The 22,848-nt window shown below is 37.8% G+C and overlaps 1 protein-coding gene across 5 annotated transcripts; it reads left to right on the top strand.

Moving 5' to 3' along the window:
- The first annotated feature begins 860 nt into the window (after window positions 1-860).
- Window positions 861-22,174, top strand: LTBP1 (latent TGFbeta binding protein). 5 transcript variants are annotated; one of them, XM_085504325.1, is made up of 22 exons: window positions 861-1,159; window positions 3,076-3,274; window positions 3,754-3,824; window positions 5,995-6,126; window positions 11,041-11,205; window positions 11,619-11,678; window positions 12,810-12,935; window positions 13,279-13,425; window positions 13,833-13,904; window positions 14,713-14,838; window positions 16,270-16,395; window positions 16,501-16,632; window positions 16,736-16,858; window positions 17,040-17,168; window positions 17,439-17,594; window positions 18,046-18,123; window positions 18,586-18,711; window positions 19,229-19,351; window positions 20,313-20,495; window positions 20,638-20,736; window positions 21,156-21,311; window positions 21,739-22,174. In XM_085504325.1, the coding sequence occupies exons 2-22, from the start codon at window positions 3,159-3,161 to the stop codon at window positions 21,879-21,881; spliced, it is 2,589 nt and encodes an 862-aa protein (XP_085360451.1). In that variant the 5' UTR covers window positions 861-1,159; window positions 3,076-3,158; the 3' UTR covers window positions 21,882-22,174.
- The last annotated feature ends 674 nt before the right edge of the window (window positions 22,175-22,848 follow it).

Genomic DNA, 22,848 nt, shown 5'->3' with positions numbered 1-22,848 from the left:
CATCTATGAGTTTCTTTGGGGATGCAGGCTCATCCAAAAGCTATGCAAAAACACCCACTACTAATTCGCATTTGGTTATATGAATGTATTTCGAGTCCTACCCCCATTATACTGAATTTTGTGGATTCGAGCCAAACAAATTAATTCGGATGTAAGGCTGTTTCGGGGTGGTGTTCGCAGTCCTTGGATTAAACCCACCACATTCCCCTTCATAGTGCTTCAAACAAGTCATAAGGATTGCTGTTATCATTCTTATCATCTGGATTTTGTTCAAAGGTCAAATTATTGTGACCCCTTGCATGCCGATCTGGAAATTGTGAAATCGGAGAAGCGCTGATTTGTGTGTAAGCATCACGTTCATTCGTCACCTTAACTTAACGAGAAAATAACCGTACTATCTATCCACTGAGCTGTAGTTGCCAACAATTTCATTTTTGAATTTGGAATACTATGTCTAAATTTTAAAAAAATACGTTTAGTTATACCCGTATGATAAATAGAATCCTGGCAGGCTTCCCTAAATTCCACAAGTTTTGGCAATAGTTCAAACTTTTGGTTTCGACACAAATTCCCTCAATGTTAGTTTTAATCACACATAGTTCAAATATCTTGCTATGCATATTGGTTACACCTGTCGTCTCATAGAAAAATCAGATACACGCCGTATTTGAATATTTTCTCGAAATTATGTTCTGTTCATCTGTAAATTCGCTGATACATTTGCTAGGTTTGTTTCAACATAAATATCGTTTCTCACCGAGCTCACATCAACATCCCCGGCGATCAGTGCCATTGACTAAGTGGATATTTTGCTTTATCATGAGGGGTCTGTTGACAGACGTAAATAAAAAGAACCTACGCTTTGTCTGACTCGCGTTCTCGGTGTATTTAGAGCGGAGATTTGGCATCGTATCGGCATTAGCGTACCGGCACTTCCTGTAGGATAGTTTCTGATACTGGTGAGAACATGGTGTGTTGAGGCTTACATATGAATAATCAAGTCTGATTGATATCCGCCTTCAAACTACCAATAATGCACGTTGTTTGCTGGGTGTATATACAGATAACATATATAATATATATATACACTGGAATCCAATCTTCTCAATTTACAACGGAGCGGAAAGCTTAAGACACATTCGAACAACACGGATCTAAGGTAAGACTGGTTTTACTAGGAACATAACCTAACATCAAACATATTCGAGTGACACGAACAACTCCAACAGCCTTGATTTCAACAATGTATCAAAGCGTTTTAAACAAATGCAACATTAACCACTATAATAGTTGAAACAGTCATCCTCACTAATTATAACAAGGTTTTTAGTTTACACAAATCAGTGCCCTGTTTACAATGGTACAAAATATTAATGGTAACCCGTGTTTCCATCAATTGGACCAGACTCTAAACTCCCTGCAGGAGACAACCCGTAAAGTCCAAATTACTTTGATTGTTTACGCAACGCAATGTAAAGCAACACAACACTACACTGCACTGCACTGCACTGCACTGCACTGCACTACACTACACTACACTACACTACACTACACTGCACTACACTACACTACACTAGACTAGACTATATTGCATTGCATTACATTACATTTAATTACAATCGGTTACCTTTATGACGATGCCATATAATTGTAACGTCAAAGGTATTTTTATTATTATAAATTAATAAATTGGAGACATGTCTATAGACTATTTAGCATGTACTCAATTCACCACTACGTTGCATTGCCATTAATATCAACCAATCTCTTAATGTTTCCTCCGAGTGTGCGTTGATTGCATCATTTATTTGTAGAGACATGATTGTACGATATTCCGATGAAATTATAATGATAATGTACCAAAATAAACAGAAAGACGTAACCCCTCCCATACGTTCTCAAATCCTAACTGTAACTTCATTTTTTTGTATTAAACCGATGACGTTCCACTGTCGGGTAGTTAGGAATCTGCGTCGAGTAGATTGACGTGGTGGCACGGACAATTTACGACCGGAGAGTCGGTTTACGCATGTAAAATTACACGGTCGAGTCAATAGTTTAAGTGAATGCAGACTTAGAGTTTGGTCTCGGCGACGAAGGAATCAATCACACATTCCATGGTTATGTAATACAACTGTATAGCAACTGAACAGACGTGTAGCAGATTATTGAAAAATCCCTACAGATGTGTTACACTATATTCACATATTCCACCTTTTACGTTTAATAAGACACTGGGGTCATCACATAAACTGTGGACAATTTTAGCTTTCAAAACGTTTTAATGGCATCGGTGATTTGTTTAATGTGTTGATTTTATTCTACAAATTTTAATGTGATGCCCGATAGAGAAAAACTTATTCTACTTTGAAACGGATAGAGACTGGTGGATGGTTTACGAAGTAAAAGTTATAACACATTTAGGTACTAAAAGGTGAAATATCCACACGATTAAATCGTGTCTCCCAGTAGGCTGTGGTGTATGTTATTTCGGCGTCCATAAATAAGTTTTTTTTGGCTAACTAGACATCTATATGTTACTCGCTATATTTGACAGGCAAACTGGAATAACCAAAGATTAAAAATACTACGTCAGTAGCGGCTATCCAGCCGATAATAATTAATACATTTGAATCCCTGTAGGCGCACATATTCCCGTGTAGATTTCATTTACTTCACTTGGACAGACACAAATAAACACATTTAAAATTACGGCAAGCAGCCGCTCGTGGCTATTGAGTCCTCTTTACCCTGATGATAACTCCAATGTGTCACCTTTAACCTCGGTTGAGGTCGGTGATCGGTTTCTCAGTTGTCCAATTATTACCCAGTCTCTGTACCGCGCAGTTATAGTTGCATAACGCCGTTTCATTATAAACATTATAATATTCAAGTGGGAAGTTTCACTGCTTTGAGTAGTTTTAGTAGGCCGGCAAGCCGAGGTCGGCAAACGTTTGAACACTTCGGGCGAAACCACGTGCACGTGGTCATCGCGGTACGGTCGTCCGCAGCACGTCTCGAGTTCCGACTGATCACGATGACGTAATGTTTACTAGAATTTCCGTTTATTGTTAGCAGTCATGAGTGGCAATCGAGTGTGAAAGAAAACACAGTTTGAATATATAGTGGTGTTACGAGCGTCGTAGAGAAAACGCCAGATGTATCTGAAAATCATGAAGTTGATGGCGATCGCGGGATGTGTCGCGTTATCAGCTATGCTCTCTGTGGTCGAAAGTCAAGGCCTGAACTTGGTAGTTGAGCCTAACCTCAATGGGTAAGTAACTAAACGTGATGTGAAAGAAATATTTAAAAGCGATACACAAGCTTAAATGCAATGCTATATCACATAACTTTCGTGGAGTGTTTTTCTTTTTCACATTATATCGCCATATATAAGCGCCAGTTTATCGATCCACCAAGTTTGGCACGGTTGGACATGGGCTTGAGAACACTTCAAGGCCAGCTACGTTAATAAACACATGAAGCAAAATACAGTGAAACGATGAAAGACGATACCAAATCTCCCACCGTGTTCACATTATGGAATCGCCTCTCACTTTTCAATCAACGAGTCTACTATATCTCGTCTGATGGATGCAAGCAACCGTGACATCCATGACGTACTCGATCTGTAAAAAAAAAAACGCTTCCGAAAAATATATATACACGTATATAACTTCTTCCTATTTCGCATGTACCCCTAGTTCGTGTTGGCATCCGTCAACTAAATATACTCTATTGCTTTGATTTCAGACCCCATGTGTGCGGTAGTGTTTGCTGCGAAGGTTGGTTGTTAGAAACGTCCACAGGACTTTGCACAATTCGTAAGTGGCTTCAATTTACTACACATGTACATGCATTTCAATGATTGAGTGGTTGGTTTTTTTGTTATAACATGTTAAGTTTTGTTGAAAGCAATTCTGATCGGCAGGGAGTCCGTATAAATTTCGCCATAATGTACACAAATGGCGATGCCAAGTCACAGTAAGTAAAATAACACTACTAAATCAGTTGCTCTTCCGACATAGTCATGTGGTTTCATTGCTTATGTGTCCTAATAAACGGCTAGAAATAAATAAATAGTCCAATTCGCAATTATTTTTCTTTATACAAAATAAAAATGAAAATATAATTTCAACATTTCGACATCTCCACGTCATACAATTTACCCAGGCGAGACGTACCACTTCGATGATAGTTCTCCTAAATTAATGGTCTGATCCCCACATGACGCTAACCAGATCCTGGCGCTGCTGTGTGTAAACAATTCTACATAGATGATACAGCATGCTCTACTGTTTTATTTCATGAGACAGACAAATATTGCATACATACCGTACTTTACAATATCGCCATAATACCTTGCAGTGTAATGTAATTGTGAATATCACCGCATGTGGCCCGTTGTAATGTAATTGTTAATATCACCATATGTGGCCCATTGTAATGTAATGTAATGTAATTGTTAATATCACCGTTTGTCACCGTTGTTATGTAATGTAATTGTTAATATTACCGTATGTCGTCCGTTGTAATGTAATTGTTAATATTACCATATGTCGTCCGTTGTAATGTAATGTAATTGTTAATATTTCCGTATGTCGTCCGTTGTAATGTAATGCACAAGTAATGTAATTGTTAATATCACCGTTTGTCACCGTTGTTATGTAATGTAATTGTTAATATTACCGTATGTCGTCCGTTGTAATGTAATTGTTAATATTACTATATGTCGTCCGTTGTAATGTAATGTAATTGTTAATATTTCCGTATGTCGTCCGTTGTAATGTAATGCACAAGTAATGTAATTGTTAATATCACCGTATATCACCCTTTATAATGTAATGTAATGTAATGTGATGTAATGTAATGTAGTGTAATGTAATTGTTAATATTACCGTATGCCGTCCGTTGTAATGTAATACAGATGTGGTATATTGTAAATGTAATGTGATATGGTGGAACATAAATATGTGAAGACAATTTAACAGACGTCGAAGTATTTTAATTAGTTGGTGTGTTCACGTAGGCAGCTAATGCTTATTTGAAATGTACTTTCACTGTATTTCGTCTGACAGATACTAGTACTTAATCTTCGCCGTCCAGGGTTTACTTGTGACACCTTTATGGTTACCTCGGTTTATACGGAAACATTCCAATACGCTATCTCGCGTTAGATCAATTCACTGTTATCCGAGTTAGATTTTCACCAGAAAAAAGGAAGATGAACCACAAACTATTAAACATGTGTTATGATAAATGTCATTTATTGACCGCATTTCACCGTGAAACCCCAGATGTCGCCCGTGTGGGGATTGATGACGTGACATCAGGCTCAGTACCTGACTGACTGCACATCATTTGTTCATATGCAGCCAACCATCGTTGCATGTACTGATTGACTGTCTGTCAGTCATAGTTGACTTGTGCTTACACTACTTGTAAACAACCTTGTGCGATCTGTGTACATTTCCCAGCCGCCAGTTATCCCTGGAAACACATATTGCGTAAAATGCATGATAATGTGCCGAGTCACTTTTTCACTTTTATATCGCGAGTTTCGTGAAAATATTTTCACAGTCTAATAAACGAGGATATCGAAAGAAAGCAATGTTAGTTACGCTAAACTTCCTTACTGTGTCTTAACTGTCATGAAGCCCTGCGCATGCGCATACAACATTACAGCAAGCTTTACCACGTAGAGGATTTAGAGGAGCATCTAAACCGTTGTTACTCACATAAGTATATCCCACAATGCAACACAACAGCGCGACATCGAAAAAGGTGCGCCCCAAGTAAAGAATCTTGCAGCCGTCGTGATAAGTGTGACTGTTGACCATGCACGCTGTTTGACGTATCATGTCATGTGACCCCCTGAGTTCGAGAATCCCACATGAAAGTTCCCTCTAACACCAGTACATCAAAAAACAGCATTTCTCAACTTGTGGATTGGTTATTTATTTTTGCGAATACATTTTTCTTCTATTCCGGTAGCCGTGTGTTATTTCCAGTGTCTAAACGGTGGAAGATGTGTGGGACCAAATCAGTGTTACTGTCTTACTGGGTACTATGGTTATGCTTGCCAGTTGCTACTAGCAACGCAACAACCGGCGATAATAACAACAGGTATGTTTACAATTTGGGGGATCATAATTTATATTTAGTTCGTGTTTTTGTTATGGCTCGAATGTACGTGAATGTCATCTGCCACAGAGTGACCCACACCTCACCTGCGTTCCACACTCATTTCAAAACACGCCACCTACGTCCTTACTTTGTCACCAATTGAACAGAGAATACAATTGTTCGTTTAATACATGTATACGATTTGTTTATTTCATTAGATCCTTTTAGTACCTGAATACAGTGCATAATACAAACACAACATTTTGTACAACATGCGGACAAAGGCAGTGAATAGTAGCACATTATTTCAAATAAATAAATAGATAAATAATAATATAAATTGGTTAGTGATTACATTCATAAATAAAAAAAATAAATTACAATGATGTGCATCCAGGGCCTCAAATGTCGTGCCGTCCATGTGGCATTCGTGAAGTAATGTACAGGCTTTGGGTCAAACCCGCATGTCATTGTAGGGTATAACACAGCTAATTAACATATTTACAATTTACTTGCAACAAGATTGGTCAGTCTGTTTCCCATGTGGCTGTTACACACACTGAGATTGGTCGATAATTCATATATAAGAAGTATGATTTAAATTTCTGATATGTTCAAAGCGAAAGAGTAATTCGAGTCAAGCATCCCGAGACTACTTATACTGGAAACGCGTGAGAAATTTTCTCTCACGTTCAAGCGGTATCTACTCTTCGTTGTTAGACTGAGTTTTAATGACGTAAGAGCGGTGAAAATTGGCAGCAAGAATACTGTCAGTAGTAGACAATAAATTAACAAAGCATGTGGCGCGAAGACAGCAAAAACCACTATCAAAACGCCGCTAAATAAAGAATACCCCCACATATGTTTGAAACTCGAAATGAACACGTTTTTGTTCATGAATTCTTCTTCTACCGCCCTTTGGGGGACCCATTTGCTACATTTGCATATGTTAGCCTGGATTGCTTGAAAGAGTCTAACACAGCCGACCACGGCCTCTGGTGTGAACTGTAATATTGAACACACGGTCTCGAGTAGAACTAAATGAATGTTTCTAAAAGTCAGTACAGCCAATTTCGGAAATACTATTATTAGAAACATGATAATGACGAGCGGTAGATATGGATACAGCATATGAGAGTTGATGCTGATGAAGATATACAGAAGAAGGAGTGGTTTCATCAACATCATTCGGATAGCAGTATGAGCGACGTATTTGCTAACCACGTCGAAGTCACATTCTGTCCGTACCTTGGTGTCATTGAAGTCTTCACCTTGGACTTTTCTCTGTAGCCATTTCATCGGTCTGCCAATTGGTTTTTTCCAGAAATACTTTGAAAGCAGGACCTCTCCTTTGTTCCAACGCCTTTCGCGGATGTCCCACGTGATGTAGTTGAAGCACGGACCTTCTAATAAGAATGTACTTCCAGCGTAATACGGTTTGAGGATAGCTGCCTCGAATGTATCATGACTAAGAACATCGACAGGAACTTTCTCTAGTAGATTACTCCGAGTCCCAATTACCTCCTCTAGGTATATTTTATTCTTGATCAGGCCTTTACCGAAAAATCCACATTGTCCGAACATGTTCGTAATGGCGTCCCCCACGGGGGCATTTATATCCTGACGGAGCTTCTCAAGGTGCATGAACAAAGTATCATCGTCATTAACATCCATGATGATGCTTGGCTGAATTAATCCTCGCTCCGGGTTTGCCGCTGCTATCGCGAGGATTTCGTGCGCCACAGCAGGAGCCACTCCGGTGTCGCCGTCAAGCACAAGAGTGTAGTCAAAAGAACGCCCTCGAATGTTAGCCACGTCAGGGCATTCATAAAACAATGGTTCGCCATACTGTCTTGCCATCTTCCCGTAATATTCAATGTCGGTGTATGTATAGGCTTTATCGTCCCCTGAACTTAACTGAATTAAATCCTGGTATTGGCCACACTTTCGCAGGACTCGACTCACGCGATGGATTACCATGAACTCATTCGCGATGTTTGCGCAGAATTCCTCGGTATTGTTCCGCAGATCAGCCTTTGCGTACTTCTTCCAGAAGAGATTCAGTCGTCCCTGATCTATACAACTTTCGTTCCCGTACGTGTAAGCACAACACTCGGCGAGAAGTGTATCATATACGAGTTCCCTGTAACGCTGGCAACACTCAACCTCATACTGTTTAAGATCAGCATTACCTGTTGCACTGACGAGAACAATAGAGATTTTTTCGCTGAGGTTACCCATAAAAGCGTCGTACATGCTCCCAAAAGTTGCATCAATATCCGATTGGCTCAACGCTAGTAGATTGTACGCCATTATCAAAGTCAAGTTAGAGTAGTCGGCTCTATCATCGTAGTGTTTCCAGCACGTCATACGTGTTATTATAGTCACCATGGTATTCATTACCATTTCCATAACACAGCTTTGTAAAATACCTAATACAACACACAGTATAAGTCCGTGTGCGATGTGTGTCCGCTCCCAATCCACGTTCAAAATGTTCAGTACGAATGCTCCCACTGAAAGTATCACCCAACATCCGAAGAAAATGTAAACCCTCGCCTTCACAGCCATCGTGACCGTCTATGGAACTTGTATTTCTAATAAAGTCCACGATGTTTTTCTCCTAATATCAACAGGTGTTCTCAAATTCCATGAAGTTGTGTGAAACTTAGACTCTCCATCATCTTTTATATTCAATTACATGGCCAACCCATAGGCGTAGTCCCCCATTTATCGCTAAGGTACGTGTATATACACATAGATGTATACAAAATTTTGTTGCTAATAATCATCAGACACTCCCAATATAAAGTGTCTTTTTTATCGGCATTTCAATATACAATAGCCTGTATGAGATTAAAAACGACAGTCGGAAGTTTCTGTATGTTTTGCCGTCACGAATCGGTCGGAGGGCTACCGTAATGCTGAGAAAATGTGGAATTGGGCGTGCCGTGACAGTGATTCGCTTTCGGACAATGAAAGTGAGCCGTGGTTAACCTTTTCGCTCGGAAGTGATTTGAATGACAATGTTTGCAATGACGTAGGGTAGAGCGGAGGGAAAACATGCATCAACGATTGAAATACTCGCAGCCTAAGTTTTTGAAAATAAGACGAACTGTCTGGGCTACATTATGCCCGCTCTATCCTCAATTACGTGTTATTTAGTCATAGCAAGTTTAAGACAGTTCGCGGGTTAACGCCAGTGCAGCACCGTTTGTATGCGCGAACCGGAAATCATTGTGATTGAGATTCAATGGCGTGTTGTTTATTTCCATAACGACACAAACAACTGTTGTTGGCAGGTAATTCCTGGTCAAGACCAAGCAAGTGAAATGTTTTGAGATCATCTATGTAACTTAACTACAATCTTATGTTATACTACGTGCCTATAATTTGAAAGAGTAGACGTTGTCCAGAAAAAAATTGTGACGCTTTAAAAGAATAATTCTGCGAGTGTACGCATGCGTTGGAACTCATCACATTTTGCCGATTTTCTGGCATACTCACACAATCGTCAAACCCGCAAGTCGAAAACTTCGCTGAGAGAGACGTAACAACAGTAGTAACCTTTGAAACTAGAGGCACGTGAAATGACAATTATGACCGACGCATTAGCAGCAAACGTGTAGCAATTGTAAATGAATTTGTGAAAACGTACCATAAGTGGTTGTTACTAAAACTTCTGACCCAGAACAAACATATTTTGTTTGAGTTATATAAGAAGTCGACATATAATTTATTACCAAAAATATTCACTGAAATGTGAAAATTAGAGATATCGTCACAAAATGAACAAATTGCGTGGTATACTTTTCAGTTTGGTTTCGCAGAACTATATATAAAATTAATTCGCACGTTGGTATTCCCAGTCTAGTCAATTTACACAGTATTATATACACACGTTGATGTATTTTACCCCAGTCTATTTTGCTATTATTTTTTTTTTAATTCCATATTTTATTTATTTATTTATTTATTTATTTATTTATTTATTTATTTATTTATTTATTTATTTATTTATTTATTTATTTATTTATTTATTTATGTTTTTTTGTACTAATAAAATATATCAAACATATCAACAAGTCAAATGGGCAATTTACAAAAACACGTTTTAGTTGCCATAACAACCCAGTCAACAGAACACTTTAGCGTCACTTGTAATTTACATTAAATGAAAGGCCTACATTCCTCTGTCACCTGGTGTCCGATACACGCCTCTGTGTGACGCCATGGGGTCAATGACCCCATATTCCTGTACATGAAAATCGTGGAATTTATTCAATAAATAACTAACATTTGTTTATGGCTCACAGATGAATAAAGCGCAAACATACTGTTCTTCGCTATTTTTCAAGTTACGGTATTTTTTGTCACTGAAGCAGCTTCAAGGTGTTTGCACTACTTTCTAACCGCGCACCGTCCACTCACCGCATTTTGGTCATTGGCTGGCGTCGTAAGCTACTGAAATTAGAAACATGTATGTGTAATATATGGGGGAGTGTTGCAGTCATAAATATATTACTACTTAACACTTATGTACGAGTATATCCACAAAGCAACCGCATTGCGGAGTGCCCGGAAATAGTCACAATTTCGAATTCATGGCCAAGTCGATTTCACGTAAACAGGGCAAGGTAGAATGTGTTTACAGTAAAGTGTACTAGGACAAAACGTCCCCGGACACACCGTTTGAACAAGACATAGGTTGCTGTGTATTCGCGACCAGAAATAAAATATAATAAAAATATATAATGTAAAATAAACAAATAAATATATACAAATATAATTAGAAATCAAAAAAAAAAGAAACTTTTTAACATCATGTCATGAAACTAGCCGCCTGTTCATTGTATTCAGACACATACAAAACACACATTCATATTTGATATTCTTTATGTTATATCGTAACAGAACCTTTACTGGCACGACATCATTTGCGAGGACCCTGTTTTCGCGTAGTAACGAACAACGAGTGTAAAGCCCCACTCAGTAACATGCTCACGCTTCACGACGATTGCTGTACGACGGTTGGCAAAGCTTGGGGTGACCCGTGCTATATATGTCCGCAACAGATAGGTATGGATATGTCTGATGCTATTTTTGTACTAAGGATACCTTTATACCGCACCAACTACCCCTCCCCCTAAGAAACATCCGGTGACTTGAATGAAACGAACAGTATGACGTTTATATGACGTCATTGTGTCAACGCCCAGGAGTGAAATACAAAGTAAAGTATTGCGAAATTTTAAGCCATGTTGCTCTCTGAAAGTCCTGAATATGTTACTTGAATGACAGGACAATTCGACGTAAACTAACATAGCAATGACCATCCCAAGTTGGTAGCACGATTCTATACTTTACAATTTATCAATGAGTGAAATCAGAATTCGTACCATGGATATATGAGACGCCTCGCCACTGTAATGTTAATAGTAGTGTACATGACGTCATTTCATCACAGCTGTGTTTGTTTCTTTTCTCGGCAGACAGAGAAAAAGACTGCCCCACTGGGTTCAAAAAGCATTTTAACACCGAAGAATGTATGGGTGAGTCAGCGAAACCATTCACCATGTTCCAATTAGTGTGCTATATATTTATATATGTTTCTAATCATTGCCAATTATGTAATTGTAACCAGATGCCAGGCCAAACGAAATCTTGTTATTTATTACATACACGTTTGACATAGGCAATGCGCATTGAAAACGCAGACAACGATTAAACTGTATTTGAATATGCATTTGTGCATTTGTTTTAATAATGTCTGTCTTTGGTGGACGCTTAATCTTTTTGAATAATTGTGAATGATGATTTCAAGCAAACCATCGGGAAATCCCTCGATGTTGATGTTTTTTTATTAATATATTGACGTGTGCCAATAATACCCATTACTTCTCATTGACACATATGCATATTTTTTTTTGTATTAACATGATAACTTAGATCCATATAAACTGTAAATAACTGTTGTGTTCTGAAGATCAAACAACTCTAATTGGTTATAATTAAAATTCATTAAAAAAATTGTTCTTAAGTAACTGACAATATTTTACCCATGTTCGTTAACACTTGTATTCTTACCCATGTTTCCGTTCAGAAGATCACAGTATGCCACCTAAAACGAATTATTTATTTTTGGCTAGAACCATGTGTCCCAAAAATGTTCATTTTGGGATACTGTTCAGTAGATTAAAAAATAAACATTAGTTTCATCCAAAATATCGATTTCAGAATTTTTTTTGATTGACACTGATTTTTTTTTTCATTAGAAATGTTATCTAATATCTGATACATACTAAAAATGCGCATGAGAAGCAAGTGCGAAATTCAGACCAATCGTGAAAATTATATGCAAATGAATATTAGGTCATCAAATCATTAACATTTTTTTTTAAATTTTCGCGTGGTTTGGACTATTTTTTTCAAGGTTTCCTTATGAGATAGGATATCAAAAATGTACAAAATAAAGAGAACTGAATGTAGATTCGAAAATAAAAATAAAAAAGAGGAAATTTCGATTAAAAATGTCATACGTAGGTCTCACCCATAATTGAACCTGTCCAATGCATGGAGGATATAACAACCTATGTGGAGATACGGTATAAGTATCTGGGACAGTGTAGATACAGAAGTACATATTACTTACATGTGTTATTGTTTTGTTTATTTCACTATAGACGTTAATGAATGTGAAGCATTGGACGGGATATGTGGCAATGGCGCATGTAAAAACTCATACGGTAGCTATCAGTGTGTGTGTCATCCGGGATATTCATTAGATTCGTCTTCTACTCTGTGTGTTGGTACGTAGATCTCGTTTCTTGTCTCATACCAGTGCAACCTTAGATAATATTCACACATCAACGTAAACACCAGAAGGTCCCATGGTAGATGCAAATGTCAACCTTACAAAAACAAATATTCTCAGACACATGTTTTAGCACTAAGTGGGGGAAATGTACAAACAAGTACGAGCTTTACCAGTCTGGTGGCTGCCAATCCAATTTGCATAATTCTTAAAATTTAGAGCTTCCCTGTCGCCACACAGTTTTGGAAAGTGAACTGAAACTACAGGGAACCCAGAAGCTATGATAAACTGTACGTTATTTTGAATCACCTTCCATACCGTTGTGCCATCTCTCACAGCCTCAGTCTCCGCACAGTGTTACAGAAAGCAGTTACGTGGCATGTGCTCGGACCCAGTGCCGATTGCCATGACGAAGATGCAGTGTTGTTGCAGCATTGGTCGAGGTTGGGGGTCTCAGTGTGAATCTTGCCCTCGTAAGAAAACAGGTAAGAATATGTACAATAATGTGAATATAGGCCATGTGCATTGAGATATACATCGAGATATACAATTATGTAAACTTCCAACATAATCCATATGCATTGAAATAGTCAACATATACAATGATGTAAATTCCCGATATGGACCATATAAATGGACATGTACAGAAATATAAACCCTATTTTCACAACATAACTATATTTAACTGCATTCGTGTTACATTAAACTGTGGCTAAAGTCAATATTGTTTTTCAAACAGTTATCCATTCGTCTAAAAAAATTGTCATGTTATTATAGACTTATTGTTTTGATAGTGTGATGCACGTTGTTTTCATATCAGAGGGCGGTCAGAACAGTACAACATGACCTAATACTTTATTTTCATGTAATTTTATACTTTGCTAATACGCAGATGAATTCCGTGGTCTCTGCCCCTATGGCGAAGGGTATCAAATAACGCCTGGATTGGAAGGCCAGAAGAAAGGTAGGGAACGTCTCCACTGTGTGGTTGGTGTCATACAATGCAGGAACTCGTGAGAAATATTACTTCATATTTATTTTGAACATATTCAGAAAATACTTTCCCGTTCTTGAAACACTGCATGATACGGGTAAAAAAATATTAAAATTATTTATTTATTCGTTTGTCTGTCATTCACAGAGGCGGATCTAGGATTCTGGAATGGGAGGGGGGGGCGATAAGTTGGCCGAAGGCCAAGTTCGCGAGTGCCGATGGCGCGAAGCCCTGTTGGTTGTTAAAAATGTGGGGGGGGGGGGGCTCTCTAAATCTGCTCATGACATCTCTGTGAACAATAAACACATGTCCACTCCAAGTCGTCAGTTTGCATAGAGATAATGGTACATAGTATATTTTAGACAAACAGATCGATTGGACATTTGCAATTATGTTTGAAATATTATATAAAAACATAGTCCCCCTGTGATAAAACCAATGAAACTGCAGCTAATTAATATTCACAGTTATACTTCTTGATATGAATACACTTAGGTACTGTGGGTAGATTTCAATATCCCTCATTCTCAAATATCCGCCGAGAAATCTTGTTGAAATCGATAGTTACGCGACTTGTACCCCCCCCCCGACATCGCGCCTATTGTTCTCCTGACCATGACATTTGGTACAGTATAGTACTCGATGATGACAGAAAATAGAACATTATTTTCACAGAAGGGGAGGAGTCTCGTGAATTGTCTCACTCTCGCCGAAATCTCGGCGGCCATTTGAGCACAGGGTCTATTGTCCATTTATACAACACTGTTGCTATTTTCAGAAATAAACGAATGTAACAGTATCCCCGGTCTATGTAGAAATGGCAGATGTGTCAACACATTGGGCAGTTTTCGATGCCTGTGTGACGACGGATACAAACAAAATCGTCAAGGAAACCGGTGTGTAGGTGAGTCTCATAATATATGCATTCGTTCAAGTATTCATTCAATTATAAGCTACAGTACGAGTTCACATAAAACACTGATAATACGTATTCTGAAGAAGATGATACGTATTCGACTTGCATATATGTTACCATGGAAGGGTGATATGACTACTACTAGACTGGCAAAGTGGGGACTTCTTTTTTGTTTTACAAAAAGAAATAATTAAGTGTTCTTTTAGTCCTTTTAACGTGATCGCGAAAACTAACCTGACCGCTAAAGAAAATCCGACTGGACGCATCTGCGGGCATTTGACTGCTATTAATTATTCATGATTTCATTGATTATTCATGAGTGGGTTTGTTAAAGTAAACATGACATTTTAAAGGTTGATTCGATTCGATCGCAAAGATGGATACTTTAACCACAGTCCTGGGATTGTGCTTTAACTTTCTAAGTGCAAAGGCGATACTTTCATCCATGTTTACTGAAAACAAGTCAATTTAAATGTCCGATGTATATAAGGGCTCATACCACTAATTGAATTTCCATAGACGACAATGTTAACATATGACGATATTGCTATATAAAAATTATGAAGAAAGTTGAAAACATGGCTCAAAAATGGGAAATCATCAACCACTTGAAAAAAAATAACATGTTGGCCAGCTCAAACTCTTGCAAATCTCAGGTAAACAAAACACACCTACTGTATTTGGATTGCACCTAAAGAAATCACTGGAAAAACACCAAGATTAGAACATCCAAATACACACAGAATAAACTTACAGGTACACAGTCGCTAAGTAGTAAACAAAATACCACATGTTGGGGTCACCTTTGACCAAGGTGATCACGCCCTCAAACAGGGAGCACCTGAGAAAAAAAATATTTAAAAAATTTCATTGGTTCTTGCAAGGCTATTAAATTTGGTTGATTAATGGCATGAGACCTATATGTAGTCTTTCATAATCGCCGGGACCTCAGAAGTGAAAGGTCACGTAGATAAGATATGACGTATACAGCTGCACTCTGGTTCGTTGTAAATGCAAGTCAACAGCTTTTAATTAGCATAATCACCGGATTAATTGCGCCCCGGTTTTAACTTCAACGCAGGGGTCGCTTAAATATGCGTCCAGTCGGGATTTCTATCGCATTCACGCTTGTTTTCGTGATCACGTTTAAAAGGCTAAATTGACAATTAAATATATTTTTGTTTGTAAAACAAAAAAAGAAGTCCCGACTTTACCACTCTAGACTACTACCTTCCATGCTTTTACGTGTAGTACTGTTATGAGTTAGTAAATTGTTGTAGTCAACTGTCATCACTGTCATACTATTGTGTGAATAATAAAAAAAACAAGTCAGCAGTGCAACATTTGCATATAATGACATCAAGTATCGTTTTAATCATGATGCATTTTGATGTTGTATACCTTTCTATACTGACGCAGATAAAGACGAGTGTTCGGAAGATATGTCCCTGTGTTTCAATGGTATGTGTACAAACACCAAGGGAAGTTATAAATGCACGTGTCCCGAAGGATTTCAGCTCGCGGACGATGGCACCGACTGCATGGGTGAGCAAAATATTCTGCTTTCTTTGATTCCTGTCTTTTCTCTCAGCTGTTTACTCGGCGACACACAATTTACACTAAAGTGAACACATTTTTTTAAAAATTTAGACATAGACGAATGCAGTGGCGGTTATGTGTGTAATGGCAGGAAATGTCTTAATACCATTGGTAGTTATCACTGTATGGAAGTCCACTGTGGGGATGGTTACGAGCTCACTACATCCGGGAATAGTTGTCAAGGTACTGTACACGTGGTTGCTGATCTTTATTGTTGTAGCGTTGAACCATTCAGACATGTAAATCATAGTTAACTGTGCTCTTCCTTTCTCTTTCAAAATACAAGATATCGACGAATGCGAAGACGATTCTGTTTGTGATAACGGTGAATGTTTCAACAGTGATGGAGGTTACAACTGTCTCTGTTACCAAGGATATATGCCCGCCTCGGATGGGAGAAAATGCTTAGGTCAGTATAACAGCGGTACGGCCACGTCCAGCGTTAGTCGCTCACAGATTCGAGCATTCGCGTATAAGCGGACATAAACTTTAATACCATGATGGTTGTCGTAAGTTGATTTAATTAATAAATAATTTAACCTCACTCTACACGACACGTCCTCACACTACATATCGATTTTCCGCGACAGATATCGACGAATGTGAGATAGATGACTCGGTATGTGGTGAAGCCGAGTGTGTTAACGATGATGGTACATTTCACTGCGAGTGTCTGGGATATGGAATGGAATACCATCAGAGTACAAAGTCGTGTAAAGGTAAAATACATAGATGTGAGGCTCAGATAGGAGGGGTATTGTTTTCACGTAAGTCTGACATAGCGGTGATGAATTGGTATAGTGTTACAGCACAAACAAAGAACAGAAGAGCGCACGCAACATTTGTGAACATCGTGTTTGAACAATCATTCTGAGTTTATTAAAATCATGCAACACGTATTGGTCGTCTAAACTGTCGATTCTACAATGTATCCTTCAAATATGAATATTGTGGTACAATTTAGTTTTGTTTGTCCTTTTCACCAACAGATGAAAGTAAAAAAGATTGTTACAATAACTTAAACTCGCTCCGTTTTTGCGAAAATCTGATAGGACTTAACATGACGAAAGAAGAATGTTGCTGCTCGCTTGGGGAAGGCTGGGGAGATAACTGTAACCTTTGGCCTTGTCCATATTTTGGTACAAGTAAGTCGTAAATTTATTTATGTGTCGTATGTACTGCGATTTACGTTTTTTGTCATCCAGGATTAAATTCGAAACATTGCCAAGTTCAAGTAAGCTATCTATTTCACCTAAATTAGTTCCCCTGTAATTCCGCTAATTAAAGCAGTAGCTGTAAACAAGGCACATTCTTACACGAATATTGTTGGCTCCTTACTTCAATTAAGATTCTGTTAATTCATACATTGAACCGAATACGGCTAAAATAGCAGATTTACACTGTTAAATGTTTTACGTCATAAACTATAACAGTGGTTAATGTATGACAGATGTCAGGATTAATATGCAATTATCGTCGGCGATATATGGTATTATGGATATTAACCAAAACGCCTTCTCATTCTGTTGTTACAAGACCCCCGTTAATGTTATGTATCATGATACACTGTCTTAATCCATGAAACGTTTGTTGTAGGTGCATTCAATAAAATGTGTCCCGGTGGTAAAGGAAAACTAATGTTAGGATCGGAAGCTGAAGGACATCGCTTAGACGGTAAATTCACTTGACTTGTCTTTGATACCTTTGCGGGATAAATCGTCGACTTTTTTTTATTTATAGTACCGCATTGGTAGAATGACTTATTTTATAATTAATAACGAATTATAATTATAACGAAACTTCTACCGCCCATAGTAAAATGAGAAATATTCATTGGGTGTAATTTTAGTAGCCTTGTATGTTCATTAGATTTGAAATTCACAGGTTTGTAAAGAAGACAGTACAATTTACGTTGAACATTGCTAAGTTACTGGGTTTTAATTTAGCGCATTTGGTTAGCAGCGAAAAAACAACAACCAGATACTAAAATTATTTTTATAGTGAGTAAATGGTATTCTCAGATGCCCTGTTATATGGAAAAAGTGTCTCTCAAAACACATACAATGGATTGATGATGCCTGCTAGTTACTTGTTATATGTCAAATTATTGTTTTTGTTTCTGTTTTGTTTATGCAGATATTGATGAGTGTGATCTATTTCACAATCTGTGTCCCAATGGGGACTGCGTTAATACGGTCAATGGTTATGAATGTACTTGCCCTCCAGGGTATCGACTTAACCTAAGAACGCAGCAATGTGTTGGTAAGTCCTTTAGAAAATCACAAGTCGCCTAAAATTGTTTTATTATATCTAATATAAGGTTTGGATTAACTCTAAAATACACTATTCCTATGAAGCACGCCCTCTTTTGGCAGAACGCCATTTTGGTGAATAGCATGCACTGTATATAATCAGGGTTACTTTTGATATATATCTATGTGGTTTATCATCAGTAGTCGTCTGTCATGAATACATAATTTTCGTTGAGATATTTACTATATTACTATGTATGACGTTTACACAGGCAAACACACTAGTTAAGTTGTGTGAACCAACGTTGTTTCCATCCATACACGTAATTAAAGCACTCTGTCGATAGAGGGCGACATACAAGAAAGAGAGAGTTATTTTGATTGATACGTATATCTCTTGGGTCTATGCTCTGGCATACACCTATGTTCCTCAGACTTTTGCATACATTACTCCCAACATTGCACAACGACATTTGACCCACTCTCATTGCAGAATAATAACCTATATATTTTTCGTCATTGTCTAGATAAGAATGAATGCTTTGAATTAGGCATATGCCCGAATGGTAAATGTGTGAATACCGAAGGCTCATATCACTGTGAATGCAATCCGCCATTAACCGTTGATGGCACTGGCACGAGATGCATAGGTAAAGTCGTATCCACTTGTTCAGACGGTAACAAACAAACAAATTGATTCATCGACCAATCAGTCATTTTTCCCCCAGCTTATTTATCTACTTCGTCTGGCGGAGATAGCCGTATTACTGATTTTGTGTCGTCGACGTCATGCACATTCAATTTTCGACGTATCCCAATCCTGAAAAGTGCTTTAGTATTTTATAGTTACCTCAGATGGACTTCTCTCAAATTTGTCAATTTCATGGTGATATTTTCAAATCTCTAATTTTGATGAATATTTTTGTAATTTTTGTTTTCCTAAAAATGGCTATTCTAATCAATATTTTATACGTGTTCACGTTGGATGGATCCCAGTCAGTTAATTCATGTTGTGACGATATCTTCAATTCTTTAATTCTTATTAAAACCCGCTTTGGGTTGACCTAACTAATTTGTTGATTTTCATGACAATTTTACGTCACTTATTTTAGTGAAATTTTTTGACATGTTTCTGAAACCACCAACACATTTCTGATATTTTATATGTAGGTACCTTAGACGAATCACTGTCAGATTGATTTGATGCCTTCCTTTATCAGATTAATTCATTCAATTATTTCTCATTCTAGTGAATATCGGTATTCTTGTTATCTTCAAAACGCCTAATTGATTTGAATTTGAATGATTTGAACAACTGATTGATTTGATATTTCTTTCTCAAAATGCATCTGAAAAAGCAGAGCTATATTAGCTGACAGGCTGCTTGTTCAATGATAATGTCGAATGTTGTATAGTAAAACAGTTTCAGAACATAATCAACTCGTGCATTCAACTTAGACACATTTGTTGACAATTAATACAGGAGTTAGCGACCCCCCCCCCCAATCGTGGTGATAACTGGGATATACCATTTCTATCTGTCAAAATGAATTTGACCTTTCAACACGATACTTTGTATTCATTTGTAACAGTAATATTTATCATATTCAGTTGCCATGGCTGCGGTAGACACGGTGGATACAAATGCAACTGACGTATGCTGGACTGAACTTAGCAATGAAGTTGTATGTAATTCAGCAATGGACGGTCCGGAATCGACGTACACCGATTGTTGCTGCACAGCCGGCGTGGGATGGGGATTTGAATGTCGACGTTGTCCGACTCCTAATTCTAGTAAGTTATGGTAATTGGTGGTTATCAATTCAGATGCATTTGTTCTGAACATATTGGAGAAACTACGTCTCTTAGATAAATAATTGTCATCGACCGATTGTTCCCACCTATTTATTGCTTTTTTCATAATTATCTATTGTAGTGGAATATAACGAGCTGTGTTCTGAATACAAGTCCAGAAGTGGTTTACGTGCTCGTCCTTCCCAGATTAGAACACCAGTTGCTGCTGCAAGATCCGATGGTATTTATTTATTATTTGTTTGTTAATGTATGAATACACTATGGCGGCCATTAAGCAGCAATGGGTATATACAGCGTCGAATGAACTTGTGTTTATAACAGCGGAGCCCAATTAATGGGTCAGTTTGGTTAATTCCTAGAATGGGCATTATTATTTGTCTTTGAGAGCGTGGTTATAACACAACTTTCTAGTGACTTTGCAGTGTTCACAGACGCTTTAAAAATTCCGAACCAATCGTAACTGGCTAATACTAACTAAGTTTGAAATTGTATATACTACAGTAACTGGTGAATTTACTATTTATAATAATTGTCAATTTCACAATGAATGACATCCATTACTAATAAACTTGATACTATAATGTTCTAACATTTACTGGGTATATTATGACTTTATCTCTAAATGATTATTCCTGTAAGTTATGCCATTGTATGGTTTAGGTCAGGAAGAACTGGAACTCGATTGTGGGTTTCTAGATGGATGTGTTAATGGTCGATGCGTTCGTGTCCATGGAGGTTACGCCTGTGACTGTTATAGAGGATTCAAATTGGATAGAACCGGAACCACGTGTCGGGGTGAGTTGTATATTTCCTGGAAATTACAGTACTTCGTTACGCGCAACATATTATTACGCTGTTTTTGAAAAGTGAGTTGTCAGTTGCTCTGACACAACCGTTATTAAATTAACAGGCGGCCACTCATTTGCCTAGACAATTGCAGCAAATACTACGTATCGAATACGTATAATTTTATTCATCGATTATGTGGTTTATATGTAATGCTCATGTAATTCATTTCAGTTACAAATTACGGGTGTATAATACTACATGGCGGTAGATATTATAAAGTATCGGATGTACAAACACGTGTTCGTATGTACACATGTACATGGCTGTGCAACATGCGGAAGCTTGTATTTATTTTAGACGGAATTCTACATACATATGAAAGTCTAATGAACAAACCTGAGAGCGTCTAAGTGTCTTTTCACTTTATTTGCAGATATCAACGAATGCAGGTTACTCGGTAACACGCTCTGTTGGCAATCCAACTGCGTCAACACGCCTGGGTCATTTAAGTGCACCTGCTACCCGGGATACGTGGAAATTACGCGTAATTTCTGCGTCAAACGTAGACATCCCTGATTAACACGGCGTTCTTGCATATCCAGAATGTATACGCATTGAAATGAAAGGCACCTACATTTGGACCTGTCTATGTTGACTTGACGACTAAATGCTTGGCGGACCTTTGTCAACGTCACATAACACAATTCTGTAAGCTCCTATACCATGTATATTTCAACGTGACAGTGTTATTGAGAGAGACTTTTGTATCTTTTGAGTTGAATCATTTGAAAGTATTTTTCGTATATGTTTGTCTTAGTGTTTTCATTCCCTAAAATAAATTGGTACCATTGTTTCACTTGCCTGTATAAGTGCTTCGTAATAATTTTAGAACCATTCTGATAAAGAAAGCAGTGAAATGTGCACACTATCACCGATAGTTCAACGGCGACTTGTGAGATGTCGTATAAGCAACGTAATTTAATCTATACGAGAATCGGCGAGGTTTCGCATTAATCATTTTGAAATAGCATATTCAAAGATTGCCGATTGTTAGGAAATGTATTTACTATATTTTAACTAAACATTTAATAGTAACACATGGTTTCGCTGGCGACACCGTAAGAGCTTCACATTCATTGTTATACAACGATTCTTAAATACATTGTTAATAAATAGTGATTACATCTTAAATATACTAGTTTGGGGGTCACGTGACAGAGATGTTTTTAATTATGGCAAAGTAACACACGGACTTTAATTGAGCGCCCCCCCCAAAGTGGCATCTCTCTCTTTTTGCATATGAAGACTGTGGTTTTGCCGAACATTCTTCCTGCTTATAAATGGTCGAAATAGCGCCTGGCTTCAACTTTGTTTGTTACCAAAACACATCTGTACTCTAATGCAGTTGGTTCACGAAGCTATCTTTCGAAAAATGATCGCTACACACAACATTATAAGGTTTTGGTTCGTGTTCATTGACGTCTCATCGGCTCATTTGGAAATGAAAACAAGGTTGCATCTTTGGTCGTGTACAGCCCCCAAA

The sequence above is a fragment of the Saccoglossus kowalevskii genome, chromosome 2 (genome assembly GCF_978046115.1).
Source record: "Saccoglossus kowalevskii chromosome 2, keSacKowa6.1, whole genome shotgun sequence".
NCBI lineage: Eukaryota > Metazoa > Hemichordata > Enteropneusta > Harrimaniidae > Saccoglossus > Saccoglossus kowalevskii.
Note: the sequence above shows the minus strand (reverse complement) of the source record. Positions and strands in the feature narration are given on the sequence as shown.